The following is an 18,025-nucleotide window of genomic DNA, read 5'->3' as shown; positions in this document are numbered from 1 at the left end:
CCAGTCACTTACCAGTGGAGCCCCCGGAGCACCTGTTATAGGGACAAGTGAGAAGAGCCATCTATTCCGTGGGTAAGGCAGCAGAGACCCAGACGCCCACTGTGGAGGGCACCCAGCAGCCGCCAGTCCTCATTCACCCATCCCTTAGCACCCCCTGTTGATCACCCATGCCACAGGGTCCCTGATCCCCACCTACATACAGTCCTCTAGCTCCCCTTCTCCCTTCCCACGAAAGGACAGAGCTGCCCCTCATGGCCTTCACCCATGGCAGGAGCTACAGCATCGTGGAGTTGGGGCGGGCAGGGGGCACCAAACAAATCCAGCTCAGGAAGAGCTGAGAACAGGGAAGTAGAGGGCCCATCCCCACGCAGGACTCACCGTTCTCTCGGGACTTCTGGATAAAGGCCTCCACGCCGCTCTCACCGTAACTGCCCTCTGAGGCCAGCGTGGACACGTAGTTCCACTTGAGGGCCCGGACAATATCCACCATGGCCTGGGCCTGGTACGTGTCCGAGGGCACCACGCGGGAGAAGAAGTCATAGCGGCTGTTGTCACTCAGGTCCGGGGCTGTGGAGGCGTAGCTGATCTGGGGAATCTAGGGGTGAGAGGGACAGGCAGGTCCATGGACAAATGCATAAATGGGGCAGCTGACCCCGGTCGCCCTTCCATAGACACTGCCTCCCTCCCCTCGTCTAGCTGTTTAAAGACATCCCAAAGGACAAGAAAGGAGCCATGTGGCCCTCTTCACGGTCCCCTCCTCTCCAACAGCATGGAGACCACAGCTCCCTGCTCCTAGGGTCTTTCGGCTGCCACACAGACAGTCTAGGAATGGAAGAGTTTCCTGGACAGGGTTGCTCTGTTCCTTGTGGATGTCCTCCATACCCAGTCTGTGCCCTATGTACCAGAAGCACCTCATCCTACACTGACCACAGTATATCTCCAGAAGGGTCAGAGGTCCCGGGGGAGCGACTGTCCCAGGCGAGAACCAATGTTTAGAAATTTGTTCTGAGATGCTAGAGAGGAAGCCGGGCAGTGGTGGCACACACCTTTAACAACACTCAGGAGGCAGAGGCAGGCGGATCTCTGTGTTCAAGGCCAGCCTGGTCTAGAGATCCAAGACATCCAGGGCTGCAGAGAAACCCTGGGGGGGGGGGGGATACATCTAGGGTCTGCTTCTCAGGACCCTGGGGGGCAGGAGGATGGACAAACCAATCCTGGAGAGCTGACGGTCACTCAGTGAAAGCCGCGACAGGTACGTGGGCCTTTGCAAACATCTAAAATGTCCGTTTTCCTACACGATTGCTCTACAGAATAAACCCAAACCCCTGCAACCCCATAACCAACCCAATAAGACACCATGAATAAAGGGACAGCTGGGATGGGACCCGTCTGCCCACGTTTCTTCCGGATGGGCACCAAAGTCTGGGTCCCCATTCTCTGTCCCCTCAGCTAGTCTGCTGCTCACTCATCCTCTCTCCCTCCCAACCAGGCCAAGAGTGACAGACACCCAAGTACCCCACTGTCAGGCTGGGAGCCCAACCCCGGTGAGCCCGGCCCCGCCCCCGACAGCAGTCAGCAGCTTCACACGAGGGCCCTCTACCACACTGACTGTATTCCATTCCCACAAAGATGGGGGTCTGCATGGAGCTTCTGCGTGGTAGCCAGCAGGAAAGCCAGGCTTTACTGCCCCAGAAGTCCCTGAGGCTCTGGAACAGATACCAACCTGGACCAGGTCAGGGTAAGGGACAGTAGACCAGTCCCTTCTCCCTGTCACAGCACAGGTTCTGAAGTCCCACCAAGAAAGGTTTCAGGCTGAGGTTTGGGGTTCGAGCTCAACTCTTGCTCACCAGTCCCTTCTCCACCCCAGGCCCCAGGCTCTGCAGTTACAGAATGGGCAATTAGGAGTGGCTGGTAATAGGGGGAATTCCTGGTACTCCTGAGAGCAGGCCTGTGGTTATCTGCAGGGCGCGTGCACGCACGCATGTGCACACACACACACACACACACACACACACACACACACACACAGCCTCCCAGGCCTGCCCTCTCTACCTGAGCTCACCCCACCTCCGTCCACAGCCCCAACACTACCAGGGAGACATCCTTGAATGCTTGCTGCTTTCTGAGGCTCCCTTCCTCCCACTGCCCCAGTCTGACATGGGGGAGGGACAGGGGCACTGCAGGGCAAAGGGGCCCGTCTGAGAGTCTGCCACACCAGGTGATTCAGCCCTGCTGATTCATGGGGCTGTGTGCCCTCCTCGGCTCCCTGTCTCAGTTGGAGAGGGAAGGATGCTCCATTAGCATTCTCCTCAGAGACTCACATCTCAAAATGGTGGCCCAGAAGGACTCCTGCCACTTCCTCAGCCTCCCCTGCCCTGGTCCTAGACAAAACACCCACTGGATGTGAGACTTGCTCTGTTCTGGTGCTGAGGACGCTGCTTCTGCTACACTCTGGGGACGGGGACAAGCATCGCAGCCACCAGGCTCAGCAGCCCATTTCCACTCCCAGGTCCTGAGGGAAGCTGTAGCCATGGACTGTTTCACACACCCAACCCTTCTACTGGGTAGAAGGCACCGTACTGCGCAGTCAGCCCGCCTGGCCCCTCCAGGCTCCTCAGCCTGCCACAGCACCGAGTGTCCCCTGTTTAAGTCACCTGTTGCGTGGTGTCAGCAGAAGAATGTAAAGGTGAGTGAGCATCCAACCCTGCGCACTGGTGGACACCCCTGCTCCCCAGGAGACAGGAGAGAAGGCAGGAGGCGCTTGTGGCCAAGCGCTACTTAGACACGTAGTGTGTCTGCCGCTGGCCCCAGGAGAGCTCTGATTCATGCAGGGGACTGAGAAGAAAGAGTGGGAAATTTCTCTCCCTCTGCCCCCCTCCCCACTCTTGGAATGATGAGGAGGTCCATGCCACAAGATTAAAAGCTGCTTCTGGGCTTCAGCAACAATCAAGCAGGAATCCCAGGGCATCTGTGCAGGCATGCGTGTTCCAGAACACGTGCCGAGCCACCTGAGCACGTGGGTATGGCACACTCCTTCACACTTCTGGCTGCACACAGCCACTGCACTGCGGAGTGCTGCGAGTCCAGGGGACACCCGCCTCCGCCCCAGGTCTCCTGCAGGGGAGTAACGGACTGAGGGAATCTGGGGCAAGAGGAACTGGGTGTGGAGGCAATCCTGAAAACCTAGCACTTGGGAGGCAGAGGCAGGAGGATTGACATGAGTTCCAGGCTAGCCTGGGCTACATGGTGAGACCTTGTCTCAAAAGAAAATCAGAAGGCAAAAGGGAAAAGAGAAGGCAGGGTGTGAGGGGATGAGCCAAAGGCCCCTGGCAGGGTGACATGGGTGTCAGATCCTAGAGCCACTGCTGGATTTGAGGGAGACTGATCTGCCTAGTGGGACCCACCACAGGTGGTACGCCTGCACATGGCCTGTGTTGGGGTGCATGTAGCCTTGGGACTACAGGCTGCCATCTGGCTCTCCCCCAATAGTCCAGGCAAGCCGACCCTGGCCAGGACACAGGGGGATTCGGCACACCGTGGCTCAGGCCCAAGAGAAAGGCTCCAAAGTGTCAGAATCAAACCCAGGGAAGCAGCTGTCAGTGTTCCATAGAATCACTGAGTACGGTTCCCATCGTCTCTAAAACCATTCAGAGCAGCTGGAGCGAAATCTCCACCCAACCTCCACGTGACCTGGTGTGCCAGAGCCAAGTGGCCAGTCATGCAAGACCCTCCCACAGACCCTTCAAGGCCACCTGACAGGAATGGCAACAGCCTCTGTCCCTTTCCTCCGGGCCCCAAAAGGGTCATGACCCACAGGATGAGAGTCACCAAGGAACAGTCCCAGCAGTCTCTGAAAGGCGCATGATAGGCCTCAGATGGGCAGATGAACTGACCCCTGCCTCCAGGACCACACGCTGGACCTTCCCCTTCAGAAGCCACACCCACCAGAGTCGCCAGCTGCTCCCCATAGACCTGGGGAACTCAGGCTGGACCAGCAGGGATGGCTCCCCCAACCTGGCCTGCCCCTCATTGCTTCACACCAACTACAGACAAAGGCCAGCCCCAGCCTCTGGCCGCTCTGGGGCTGGTTACACACACAGCCTGGTCTCGCTGGGTCCAGCAGGCGGCTCTGCCTGGCCTCTATCCAAGGAGCGTCCTGTCCCGCTCAGCTCTGTCATGCAAACTCCACCGTATCCTGGCTCTCCTCTGCCCCTGGAGCCATAGTCTGCTCCACACAGCGCCCCTCTCCTCTGGGGCCTCCAGGGTACCCCAGTGTGGCTGTGAGCTCCACACAGCGCCCCTCTCCTCTGGGGCCTCCAGGGTACCCCAGTGTGGCTGGGAACTCCATTCAGTGCCTCTCTACACTCTGGAGCCTCCAGGGTACCCCAGTGTGACTGGGAGCACACATGGGAATTTCCAAACTGCCACGGTGTCACAGGAAGTAAATCTGGTCCACAAGGTCCAAGAGGTTCTTTTGCGTCTGTGGCTGCCATGGCCACCAGCTCCACACTCTCCTCCTCCTCCACTTCCTCGCGCACCCTGGTGGCCTCTTCATTAGCTCACTCACTCAGTAATGGCTTCCCGAGCACCTGCTGTGGGCTTCACCTGCCATGAACTCAGGGACAGACCTCGGAGAAGCCAATCCCAGCAGAAGAAACAGAGATGACTGCCTAAGCACTGAACATGCAGGGACCTAATGCCAGGTGCTGCTTCCCTAGTCAGAGCCCACAGTTGTGGCACACGTTAGCCAGGTCACATGACACATCTGGCTTGATGAGCTGGGAGCAGGGAATGCATGCTTCCTCTGGGCAGAGCAGTCATTGCAGGTGAGTCACCTGCAAGGCTCCAGCCTGTGGTGGGTTCCCGAGGCAGGACAAAGCACTAACCAATCCACAGATATGCAACTTAGCAATGACTAAGTCAATGGTCTTCAAATCCCAGAGGTTTGCAGAATAGTTGTTACTGCAGCATCGCCTTACCTGAGCTGACTGATACAGGCGGCAGGTCTGAGGGCTGGCTGTTACTGCAGCATCGCCACACCTGAGCTGACTGATACAGGCGGCAGGTCTGAGGGCTGGATGTTACTGCGGCATCGCCTCACACATGCTGACTGATACAGGCGGCAGGTCTGAGGGCTGGCTGTTACTGCAGCATCGCCTCACTCGTGTTAACTTGTACTGTGAGCAGTGACATGATTCTGCGTGTCTCATATGTTAATAATGGCTCTCCACTTCAGAACTTGAATGTGTCCGGTTGACACTTACCACACTTCTTAGGCTAGTAGGGGGACTACTAAACTGAGCTAGATTCCTTCAGGTACACACGGCTCATGAGCATTATCAGAACCAACACCGATTAGATGCCTATTATACACCTTACTATCCTAAGTAGGTTTCTAAGCTTAACACCCTCAAGTGTATACTATAAGAGGACCTATTTAATCTTCACTTATATAAAACTAATACAGAAAGGTTAAGTTACTTACCTATGGTCACATAGCTCTTGACTGGATAGGGCAGGATTTGAACCCAAAGAGACTTGCTCCAAAACCCATAGCAGTAATTGCTATGTGAAACCTCAGTATCCTCTGTATATAGTGTGTCTACACACATGTATCCACACAGAGAACATGCATACACATGGAGAATCTGAGGCTAGGGCTGGAGATATTGCTCAGTGGTTAAGAATACTGGCTGCTCTTCCAGAAGACATAGGTTCAATTCCCAGGAACCACATGGCAACTCACAACTGTCTGGGGGATATAACACCCTCTTCTGGCCTCTGTGGGCACTGCACATATGTGTTACATAGACATACATGCAGGCAAATACTCATACACATAAAAAAATCAGTAATTAGTCGGGTGTGGTGTCACACACCTTTAATCCCAACACTCAGAAGGAAGAGGCAGACAGATCTCACTGAGTTTAAGGTCAGTCTGATCTACATAGCTAGTGAGACCTTGTCTCAATAAACTAAAAAAAAAATTAAAAATAAATAAATAAAATTAAATAGAAATTGAGGACACCATAGCCTCCGGTGACAAGTGGCTGCCTGTGTCTCCCACAGGACCGAGTACATAGCAGCAAAGAGAAGCTGTGCCTCCGAGTACCGCGTGCCTCTCCTGCCCGCCATCTCTGGGCTGAAGTGGTCCATCTGTCTCTAACACAAAGGACAGGGTGAAGCTTGCCCCGGGCTCCAGAGGGCTGTGCGAATGGTCTGCTTTGAGAAGTAGCTAATTTCTAAACGTAATTATTAATTTCATGCTTATCGTATGCAAACCTCTGCTTCCCAGACGAGATGAAATTGATTTAATTAGAAATTCCATCATCGAGCCATTTGGATCTGAGCTTTTAATTAGGATCACCAGCAGCACCCCAGCCCCAGGTTGCCAGAGGGGCTCCTGCCTGTGACTGCCCTCTAGCAGGGCACAGGCCTGGCTGTGGTGTGGGGCACCCCTACAGCACCAGCGTCCCACAGGAGAGGACCCTGTCCCTCACAGAGCAGCGCATACCATGGGTTGGGCCTCTCTTTTCTCTTGGCGACCAGCTTACTCTGTTGTTGGGAGGAGCCAACATGACCGAGGTGACTTACAGAAGAGTTTATTTGGGGCTCACAGCTTCAGAGAGTGAGTCCATGACTGTCTTAGCAGGAACCATGGCAGCAGGCAGGCAGGCAGGCAGGACGCTGGAGCAGCAGCTGAGAGCTCATATCTTGACCCCCCAAGCATGAGGCAGAGAGAGCTAACCAGGAATGGGTTTGCTTTGTGGGGGGCACTTTTGAGACAGGCTTTTCCTTTGTAGTTCTGGCCATCCTGTAATTCGCTCTGTAGATCAGGGTGGCCTCACCCCTGCCTCCACTATGACTGCCCAGCATCCTATCAAGACAGGAAACTGGCACTTGGATTAATTTCCTATTCTGAATTGTTCTGCTGGGGGGAACCAGCAGCACAGGAATGGGCCCTGGACAGATGCATCCCAAAAGACGTGTGCTCAGTCCCGGCCTGCCCTTTTAAACAGCACGTTTTCACAGGAGCCCAGCATACACACACACACACACACACACACACACACACACACACACACACACATACACACACACCTCCAGGAGGCTGGGAGCTGAGAAGAATGGGATGTGCCGGGAGGAGGGCGCCTGGCTCGCCTGGCATCGGCTGACAAAGGAGCCACACTGGTGCGTTGGAGGCAGGGCCTGGAGACAGATAAGAGTGTTCGGGCGGGGAGCCGGCCCTGGGCCGAGAGCAAACAAGATCTTCACATCAGCACTTGCCCTACTTCATAAGCAAAATGTAGATCAATAAATTACACTCCCTTTAGCGGGCTCGCACGCTGACTGTACCACCTCGTCAGCAGCGATCTCCGGGGAGGAGGGTGGCAGCTGAGGCCTGGGTGGGGAGGGCTAAAGCCAAGCTTGGCACCCTCAGAACCACAGCTCCTGGGCTCCATGTGAGGAGCTAATACGAAGCCCCCAGAGGTAAGACGCGGGTCGCTAGGTCACTGAGCCGTCCCAGATCACCATCTCACGGGGCCTCAGTCTCCTTGTTTGTGAAGTGGGCATCATGATGAGAATCGGGTGTTTGCGGAGGTCACAGTGAGGGGCACACAGAAGGATGAGCAGGAAGGTAGCTGGGGAGAGGGAAGGGACCCAGATGCCACAGCCACTGTCCTGTCGGGGTGCAGGTGACAGGATGCAGGCCCTCTCTGCTCTCTTGCATTAACCCTCACTGCAGTGGAGGAAAGGCCAGTGTGGAGAAGGGGAAGGGCTCCCCCAGTCGCCAAGACAGACTAGACAGGCCCGGTGGCCTCAGGACTCCAGGGTCCGTGCTAGGAGTGGGGTTGAGTGGGAAGAGCAGGAAGAAGAACTGGCAACCCTGTGAAGCAGGGAGCAGTGTTTGTGGTAACCGGGTCTGAGAGCATGTGATACACTGAGAATCAACCTGTCCCGGTGCCTGCCCCCCAGGGACCGTCTCCTTCCTTGCCCACACAATAGGACCACTATTTCTTACTTGCTTTTTCAGATAAGAAAATATGTCCTGAGATCATACAGCAGGATTTGAACCCAGGTCTGTCTGGCTTCCCCTGAGGGGCCTCAGCCTGTTCCTCCCTGGCACTACCCTGTGTTCACACACAGCTTCCAGATCTTCACTCACACCATCTCTGGGCTGAGAGGCAGCCTGAATAAGGGTCAGGATCGCTCCTGCTGCTTCCCCTGCACCCCGAGCGTCTGCTTCACACCATTGCACCTGCCCTGCTTAGTGAGAATTTAATGATCTGCCTGGCCCTCAGCCAGAACAGAGGGAGGGGCTGCACAGTAGGCAAGGACTCATGAAAACCTCTCCCAAACCTGGCGACCCTCCATGGGCTGCAGGAGTTGGGGTAGGGCCAGGAGGACCTCTTGGTTTAATGCCCAGAGTGGTTGCCATTGCACAAATACCCTGAGGTCCACTTAGCAACAGAGTGTAAGCAACGGGGGCGTGGCTGGCCTTCAAGGAAATGAACCACTGTCTGCCCACCACTCCCCCCAGTCAGCGGAGGCGCTGTGTGTGTGTGACGGACTGCACTATATTAATATACGATGATATAATGGGGTGTATTAACATCATTGAACACACGAGATGATAAAAGTCACACCGCCAGCACTTCCTGTGATTTATATGCACAGCCAGGCCATATTCAGACCGGCCAGGCAGCCAGGAGGAAGCCCCACTGGGACTCTGGGGATTGACTGGGAGAAGGCGGGGGACAGCCAGAAGCAGGGCAAAGCACAGCAGGCACAGCCGTGGGGTGCCTGGCCAGGTGCCCAGCTGGAGCCCCCAGAAGTCCTCCCCAAAGTAGCTTCCATCACAGTGTTTGTCCCCACCATGGCAGATGACTTGTGTGGCTCCTCCTTGCTTGGTCCTGGGGCCCTCCTCAGCCTCCTCGGCTGGTACAGCCTCCTTGTCCTCGGCCCTGCACCCCAGGGCTTACAGCACACAGGCCCCGGCTGCCCCTCTATGTTCACCCCTTGGATGAACCTTGAAGGCCAGGATCCCAGCCAGCTGACCTCCCCTGGGACACCAGCTTGCTGATGTGTCCTACTTTGCGGGTCCTGAGCAGGAACTGCCAGGCCTCAAAACAGCCACTCTATCTGTCCTTCCTGCTGTTCAGGCCAAAGCAGCATCAGGACCCTGAGTCTGCCTCATTGCCTTAGCCTGACTTAGCATCAGGTGTTGCTGGCCTCATTCTGGAAACAACCAGAACCCATCTGCCACTTACCAACTCTGGCATGTGACCCCTACCAAGCCAACTCCCATGCCTCTGGCAGGATGGATCCCAGTCTCCTCATCCGCCCCCCAACTCACCCTCTCAAACACCTGCATGCCTGTCTACAGCTGGAAGGACCTAACAAAACCCCATTAACTCAGTTCCTCCCTTCTCAGGAGCCCAGCAGGCCTGGTAGGATCTGCCTGTGCCTGATTCCTTTCCACCACGCTCCCCAGCTCTGGGCTGTGCTACCCACCATCCTAGGGCCTTTTACCCAGAGTTCCCACTTGCAACAACACACACTGCCCACAGGTGTGTGGACTGGGTGCCTCCCGACTGGAACGTCAGACCCTGAGGAGAACCATTTACCTCTCTCCCCGTCTGCCACAGCCCCAGGACGTAGACCAAGAATATGAATGCCTTTGAACATTTGAACTTTGAACTTTGAACTGACTTTGAACAGTGTCTTGGAGCAGCAATCCACTTTTACTGGCTCTCCTCAGTAGGTCCCATCAAGATTCTGTCAGAGAAGGGCTCATACAGGACGTCCACGAGAATGCTTAGTGGGTAAAGTCGCCTGCTATGAGGCCGACAACCCGAGTGTGATCCCTGAGGCTCACACGGTGGGAGAGAACCCACGCCCATAAGTGTTCTGACCAGATTCATTCTGTCACCAAAACTCACTGCTGCCAGCCCTCCAAAGGGGACAGGTGCTGCGCCCTTCCCTCCAAGGGGTGCAGGATCATATTTAATGTCACCCAGGTGGCGAGCGGATGAACCACCTGCACTTCTGCTTCATGTGCCAGCAAAACCTGTCACCTCCACAGGGAATGAGTTCTGTCACCTCTGAACCCCTGGGACCTGGGGAGGAGGCCTCCTCCATGGTCCTCGGGCCAGAAATGCCAGGGACAGGATACCACTTCTGCTGATAGCAGCAGGTGCATACGGAGCAGGCGTCCCCAACCCCTTGCCACGGAAACCTCCACAGGTGTCACTCAGTTCTGCACTGCAAGCCACATGCCCATCATGCCCCAGCTCCCAGGACTCAGCAGAGTGCAGGGCAGCCCCTCTCCGGTGTGGAGGATGCAACCCACAAAGGGACTTACTCATTAAGACCTTCTGCAGCCCTTACCCTGACGCTGCTCTTCACGTGGGTCCAGAGGCCACTGCGCAAGTCAGTCAACACAACTTCACCTCAGGCCTGTCCTAGAAACTTGCCCTGTCACTATCAGTCGGCCACTGTCACCTCCGTAACTAACCGCAAGGGAGTCGCAGAGACTCCAGGAGTGCCGTCGGCAGCTGCTGCTGAGATCTGGGCCCACGGGCACCAAAGTCCCTGTCACCTGACCTTCCCCCAAGTCCATGAGGGCCACCAGCATATCTGAGTCTTGTCCAAATCATTTAGGAGTGGGCAAGAGGTGCCCACAGGCTCCACAACACCCAGTCCTGCAGAGGGGGCCTTTATCACCCTGTGGGCCCCAAAAGTCCCATACGGTTTAAGTGGGTCCCTGGGGCCAGCTCAAGAAACAGAGGGGCCTGCCATGTGCAGGAGGCGTGGCAAGGCCTCGCGGTGACAGCAGACAGTGGTCTTTCAGGGAATAATCACAGGAGAACGAGAACGCAATATAGCGACTGGCATCCCACCCCGCAGGCGGAGACAGGCACAGCACGTCCTTGAGGCTAGCCTGAGCCGCACAGGTACCTCCTGTCTCAAAATACGAGAGCTCTGTAGCTTAGTGGTAAGTGATTGCTTGCATGTTCAGGGGCCTGAGTCTGTCCCAGCACAGCAAAAGCAGGGATTCCCAAAACCCTGCCCAGTCCCCTCTGTGCTTCCCACCCATGTCCCTGAAAAGACCCTCTCATCACCGACCCTTGGCCCTGGCTCCCTCCCCATTGCTGTGTTTCTGACAGGGTTTCTCTAAGCAGGTGGCCTACAGCTTCACCGTGGTCTGTTCCAGGTTACCCTCTCAGCGCTGACTCCACCTCGACCTTCACACCGGGAGCACAGCTGTGCCCGGACGGTACCAACAGGCACGGTACTCCCCAACTCTGCCCAGTCCTGACAAGCATGGTACTCCCCAGCTCTGCCCAATCCCAACAAGCATGGTACTCCCCGGTTCTGTTTTGTGTTCCTCTCCCTCCAGTCTGGCCTGTAGGTGTGACACAAGAGCATGACGGGGACAGAGTAGCACCTGAGACCCCGCCCCATACATTCAAGAATACAGATGTGCACATACACGGGGCACCTAAGATACCACTTCACATACTGTCCAGAACCCGGGTGCACACACAGCCCTCTGCACAGCATATGGGCTCACTGTGAGAGGTGAACCTGATGATGCCCACAGTCTGTGCATACAAACATGCCTCTGCTCGGCATGCATGCTGCACACATACCATGCATGCACACATGGAGACTCAGGACAGCAGGCAGCTGGCAGTCTGTTTGCAGATGCGCAGGCCTGTTCACAACCTGTCATTCCGCACACTCAAGAGGCTGAGTCAGAAGGGCTGCAAGATCAAGTACTATGTGAGCAACAGATTGAGTTCAAGGCCAATCTGTGCAAACTAGTGAGACTGTCACAAAACAGGGTAAAGGGGGCCTGGAGCCGTAGCTCAATGGTAGAGCACTTGCCTAGCACGAGAAAGGTCCTGGGTTCAATTCCCATAACTGGAGGTAGAGAAAGGAAGGAAGGGAAGAGGGAGAAGAGAGTAAAGAAAGAGAAAAGGAGATTGAGATGCTAATTTCCCACCTCCCAGCCTGCTCTCCCCTGTGAGTAGCCCAGCAGAAGACAGCAAGAGAGCAGAAGCAGGGGATGGGGTGGGTAGGTGAGGGCCAGAAGGGCAGTGGCCAGGAGGCAGCAGGAGGAAGAGAACTAAGGGTGGGCTCTGGGGCAGCCCCTAGACTGTAGCTGTGTCCTGTCTCGCCAGTCTCTTCTACATGAAGAACAAAGAGTTGGAGGAGCCTCCTCTCCTGCCCCAAGTTGCTCTTAAATAACCACGAGGGAGCCAGGACCCTCCCTGAGGACCACAGTCCTGCAGGAGAAGAAGGGGAAGAAGGGGACAGTAATGTCTGTAATTTGTTTAAATAATCCCGCTGAACTGGAAGAAAATTAACAAATGAGAAAGCAGCCCGAAATTAATCAAACTTCTCCCTGTCCATGTCCCCCCGCCCCGCGCTTTCTGTCTTAATGAAGGTTATTTATCCAACGAGCAATAAAACAGGGAATTAAATTAAACAGGCCCTCTGTTCCCTCCTCTCCCCACCCCAGGGAGGCAGCGGCCCTTCTACGGCTTTATAACTGTGCAGGCTGGGGACTGTGGCAGACAGCGACACCAGGCAGAGTCCATCTCTACAGCACAGCCAAAACTAAAGAAACAAAAGGTTCGCTTAACCTCAAAGCTGGTGGCAGATAGGAGAGGGTCCTGTTGCAGGGTGTACCAGATGGGGGGGCTTAGGGAGACTTAGGGGAGGGTCCTGTTGCTGTTGTATCAGATGGGGGGCTTAGGGGAGGGCCCTGTTGCTGGGTGTATCAGATGGGGGCTGGTGCTCAGCAGGGTCTGAGGAAGATATACCAGAAGCACCATGTTGGGGCCCTGCCTCTCAGCTAGGTCAAGCATTCTCCTCCCACAGAAGCTGTTCACTGGCTCCACCCTCACATGAGTCTATGTTTGAATGTCCCTTCCAGGTGACTTCCCTGACAGCCATGTTGTGTCCCCAGCAGACCCACACGTCCCATCTCCCCTCATGCCCTGATGCCACGGCCTTATCTCTGTCTAGGGAGAGCAGTCACCTGAGGAAGCCACCTCCGTAGACCTCCCTGCCAGAGCTGCTCCCTCTGCCCCAACTGCACTTCCGCCCACACCATCCCTGTCACAGTGGCCATCCAAGAGCATGCCACACCTCCTCGTTCCAGGAAGACAAGAGTCATTCACTCTGGCCAACACCTCAGCCCTGCGAATCTGCTCCACACTTCCCTCCAACGGTTGGAGCCTCGTGGCATTTGCTAAATCTGAGGGACCCAAGACAGACATAGGCCAGAGGGTACACCACTAAGGGGGTCCCTGTCTCCTGGTCACTTGGCATCTCAGGCTGGTCTCCTGACACACAGGCCTTTAGATTCATTCCACTTAACTGCTGCGCACAGGAGCGACTGGCCTGCTGGCCTGCTAACCTGTCGTTAAACACTGCCTGAAAAGAAACCACGGCTCTAAAGTTAAAAGGTGCCCAGTTAAAATGAAAGTGCTTAGCCTCTGGTCTGGCCACAGCCACTGGCTCCTAACAGCAGCTCTGCCCAACTCCTGGCTCTCTCTCTCTCTCTCTCTCTCTCTCTCTCTCTCTCTCTCTCTCTCGTGTGTGTGTGTGTGTGTGTGTGTGTGTGTGTGTACTCGCTCATGTGTGGCCACCCCCATGGGTGAGGACAGCAGGCACAACACAGCCACGGCTGAATTATTTATTCCGTACGTTGTTAGCACTGTAGAGAGAGCAGCTGTGTCTCCAGGCTTCAATTAAAATATCAAGGCACCCACACTGTCTGCCTCGCCACACGACTCCCTCTGACGTAGGGCGAGAGGGCCTCCATCCGCAGCCAGCACCCTGGCCAGCGCCCCAGCCCTAAACCTTGGCTCTGTCTCTGTCTCCCACCTTGGGTTTGTTTCTGCATCATGGACATTTTTGGGAGTCGTGAGCCCTGGACCCAGTCCACCAAAACATTTCAGTCCTTTCCCTCCAGGACCCCTTAGTCAATCCATGGCCTTAAAGAGCCCTTCTCGTTTCCCAAGGGGCTTGGCCCAGCCTTGATGTAGGACTGATCTCTAGCACTGAACCTCCCTAAAACTGCTACGTGTGGAGTCCCCTCCACCCAGGGATGCTCACAGTCATTAGAAATTAACTTTTAAAAAAACTAAACAAATTTTTATTTTATAATTTAAGTGTCTCTTTTCTGTGGGTCTGTACTCTTCCACTAAGCACTGAGCCATACTTTAGAGAGTTCCTAATTTCTGTGTCAGCAGGCTTGAGGCCAGAACAAGCTTGGATTTCTGATCTTTCTGTCTTCTGAGTGCTGGGATTATAAGCGTGCACCATCACACCTGGTTTGCGTGGTGCAGGGAGATGAGCCCAGGACTCCATCCATGCTAAGCAACCACAACCCAGGCCCTCAGAAAGGGACTTTGAAGTCAGGCAGTGGTAGCACACGCTTTTAATCCCAACACTTGGGAGGCAGAGGCAGGAGGATCTCTGTGAGTTCGAAGCCAGCCTGGTCTACAAGAGCTAGTTCCAGGACAAGCTCCAAAGCTACAGAGAAACCCTGTCTTGAAAAACCGAAAAGAAAAAAGAACGGGGCTTTGGAAAGGTTAAAATGGGAGGAGGTCAGCCACACCAGAGAAGTGGACTTACACCCGGGTAGGTTTCTAAGCCTTCATCACCTCCACCAATGCCAGAAACCCCTGATTCCGGATTCCGGAAAGGTGACAGAGGACAAGAGCCAACGGTTGCTGTGGTCACAAGCTAACTGGGTCACCCAGCAGATCCAATTCACTAGCCCCCAGATGAGAACACGAGGCCCAGTGAAATCAGAGTGGGCGGGCTGAGAAAGAGCAGTGCATTGGTGCCACATGCCCAGGGAGAGAGCGCTGCGGGAGGGTGCTGCAGGGAGAGCGGGGGGGGGGGGGGCTGCAGGGAGAGCACTGGAGGGGCTGCAGGGAGGGCGCTGGGGGGGCTTCAGGGAGGGCGCCGGGAGGGGGCTGCAGGGAGGGCGCTGGGGGGCTGCAGGAAGGGCGCTGGGGGGGCTGCAGGGGGGCTGCAGGGAGGGCGTTGGGGGGCTACAAGAAGGGCGCTGGGGGGGCTGCAGGGAGGGCGCTGGGGGGCTGCAGGGAGAACACTGGGGGCTGCAGCTGGGAGGACTGCAGGGAGAGCACTGGGGGGGCTGCAGTTGGGGGGCTGCAGGGAGAGCACTGGGGGGGCTGCAGGGAGAGCACTGGGGGGGCTGCAGGCAGTGCCACAGGCCCAAGGCCTCCATGAGCCCTTACTTTTTTTTCCATTTTCACGTGTATGGTGTGTCCATATGTATGTATGTACATGCTTTGCATGTGAATGGAAACCCAAGTCAAGGGTCTTCCTCCATTATTTTTCTGCCTGTTCATTGAGGCAGGCCCTCTCAATCAAACCCAGAACTCGCCAATATGGCTAGCTAGCTTGCTTTGGGAGATCCTTACCATTATGCCTACCCGCACAAATGTGAATTCTGGGGATTCGAACTCTGATCCAGACTCTTGGATTGCTAGCACATTAACCACTGAGCCACCTCACAGCCTTTTGATGCATCTACTTTAACAGATCCAGCATGGAAACCCATCTCTATTACTAAGATGCTGCATCCCAGACAGGGGTAGTGAAGTTGTGCATCCTGCAGAGCTGACTCCAGAGACCAGCGCTGCCCACCAGGATGTGGACAAGCTGGCCTCTGAGATGGGCCTCTGGATATGGGAGGTTTAAAACTGGTTAGAGCGCAGCATCACTTTGGAAAAATGATGGACAGTTCCCCCTAAAGGTGACAGTGCATCCAGCTCTGTAGCCAGCATTTTCAGTGGCGTGATAGAGTCTGGGAAAGGAACCTTTAAGTCCACTGAAAGACACATTCGTGGACATCCAGATCCACTTCATTCATGAGACCCAAACACTGGACTCACCCTAAGTTTTCAGAAGCAGCAGAAAGGACACATGAATTATGAATTATATAAAGACACAGTGGAAGAATACAGAGACATTAAAAAAAAGAGAGAGCTGTTTACACACCCTGCCCTATGTACAGAATTCACACTCAGAGGAAGCACCACAGACAGATCTCACACAGTGGAGGGACACAGCGGATCTCACACAGCGGAGGGACCATGGACGGATCTCACACAGCGGAGGGACACAGCGGATCTCACACAGCGGAGAGACCACGGACGGATCTCACACAGCGGAGGGTCCACGGACGGATCTCACACAGCGGAGGGACACAGCAGATCTCACACAGCGGAGGGACCACAGATGGATCTCACACAGCGGAGGGTCCACGGACGGATCTCACACAGCGGAGGGACACAGCAGATCTCACACAGTGGAGGGTCCACGGACGGATCTCACACAGCGGAGGGACACAGCAGATCTCACACAGCGGAGGGACCACAGATGGATCTCACACAGCGGAGGGTCCACGGACGGATCTCACACAGCGGAGGGACACAGCGGATCTCACACAGCGGAGGGACCACAGATGGATCTCACACAGCGGAGGGTCCACGGACGGATCTCACACAGCGGAGGGACACAGCAGATCTCACACAGTGGAGGGTCCACGGACGGATCTCACACAGCGGAGGGACACAGCGGATCTCACACAGCGGAGGGACCACAGATGGATCTCACACAGCGGAGGGACCACGGATGGATCTCACACAGTGGAGGGACCATGGACGGATCTCACACAGCGGAGGGACACAGCGGATCTCACACAGCGGAGGGACCACAGATGGATCTCACACAGCGGAGGGACCACGGACGGATCTCACACAGCAGAGGCACCACGGACAAATCACACACAGCGGAGGGTCCACGGACTGATCTCACACAGCGGAGGGACACAGCGGATCTCACACAGCGGAGGGACCACGGACGAATCTCACACAGCAGAGGCACCATGGACGAATCTCACACAGCGGAAGTATCTGTCTACATGTGCTGAGGTGTAGCTTGGAAACAAGCCCAGCAGCAAATGAGCCTTGTGGAGAGAGACATTGGCTGGGGAGGCTACAGGGAACTTCCCGGACACACAAGGCACAGTGATGAGGGTCATCCATGGCCCCGCCTTCACACCCTGTAATGTGTCTGCAGTTCACGCTTTATGGAAACAAGTCACACCTTAAGGTGCTCAGGAATGAGAGAAGGGACAGCTCTGTCTTAATGGGAATGGCAAGGTAGAAGGAGGAGCTGCAAGGGGGATGCCTAAACACATTAGGCCAGCTCAAGGTTTCCTGGGGGACGTCACCTCCTCTCCACCTCTCCCGCCAAGCAAGCCACCCTGTCCTCAGCTCCTCTCCCTACTGCCAGCCTTAGATCAGCCCCCATTTCATAAGAGGAGCTGAATATGAAGGTTCGCCCCACTCACTGCCAGCGACACTCTGCTCTACTTCCCAGGCTCCCCCTGCCATCCCTACCTCGACCCCACCTCCCTGAAGCTCACCCTAGCAACTGCAAGACTGACTGCTCCCAAGAGATAAGTGTCCTTCCCGAGTCACCTCCCGCAGACACCTGGGCACCACTCTGTCACGTTTCCTGTGGAAGCACAGACATGGCCAGAGAGAGGAGCAGCCCCCAGACTCTATGTCAAGTCAACCACCAGGAGGGTGTGAACCAGGACGGTGTGAACCAGGAATGGCCGGGGCTCCAGTGGGTGGCTATGTAGCCAGCAGACTGCATGTTTCAAAGACTGGCTAAGGACATAGAAAATGCTCACCGCCATGGTTGGTGCAAACACTAACCACAGATGTGAACTCAACCTGCTAAATTAACAGAAGGCTGTGGGGAAATGGGCACAAATCAGGTTTCCACCTGGAAGGGAAACTGGCAATCTCTATTTGCCCCTTTTATGGGTTTATCTTATGTTTAAGCATGTTTTGTTTGCACAGACATCTGTACATACAGAGAGACATTGGCCTGTTTCCGGCCGCACAGAGGCCAGGTTAGGACCAGAGCACACGTGGACGTGCCTTGCCTGGCT

The 18,025-nt window shown here is 55.5% G+C and overlaps 1 protein-coding gene across 2 annotated transcripts in view; it reads right to left on the bottom strand.

Moving 5' to 3' along the window:
• Positions 1-18,025, bottom strand: part of Grm4 (glutamate metabotropic receptor 4) — a 74,154-nt gene that overhangs the window by 46,020 nt on the left and 10,109 nt on the right. For both annotated transcript variants that reach the window (XM_087898399.1, XM_087898400.1), the window contains exon 2: positions 379-595. In XM_087898399.1, the coding sequence (XP_087754525.1) occupies positions 379-595 (217 nt within the window). The remainder of the gene's footprint in view (positions 1-378; positions 596-18,025) is intronic.

The sequence above is a fragment of the Myodes glareolus genome, chromosome 18 (genome assembly GCF_982192425.1).
Source record: "Myodes glareolus chromosome 18, mMyoGla1.1, whole genome shotgun sequence".
Classification (NCBI taxonomy): Eukaryota; Metazoa; Chordata; class Mammalia; order Rodentia; family Cricetidae; genus Myodes; species Myodes glareolus.
This window is presented reverse-complemented; position numbering and strand designations above follow the sequence as displayed.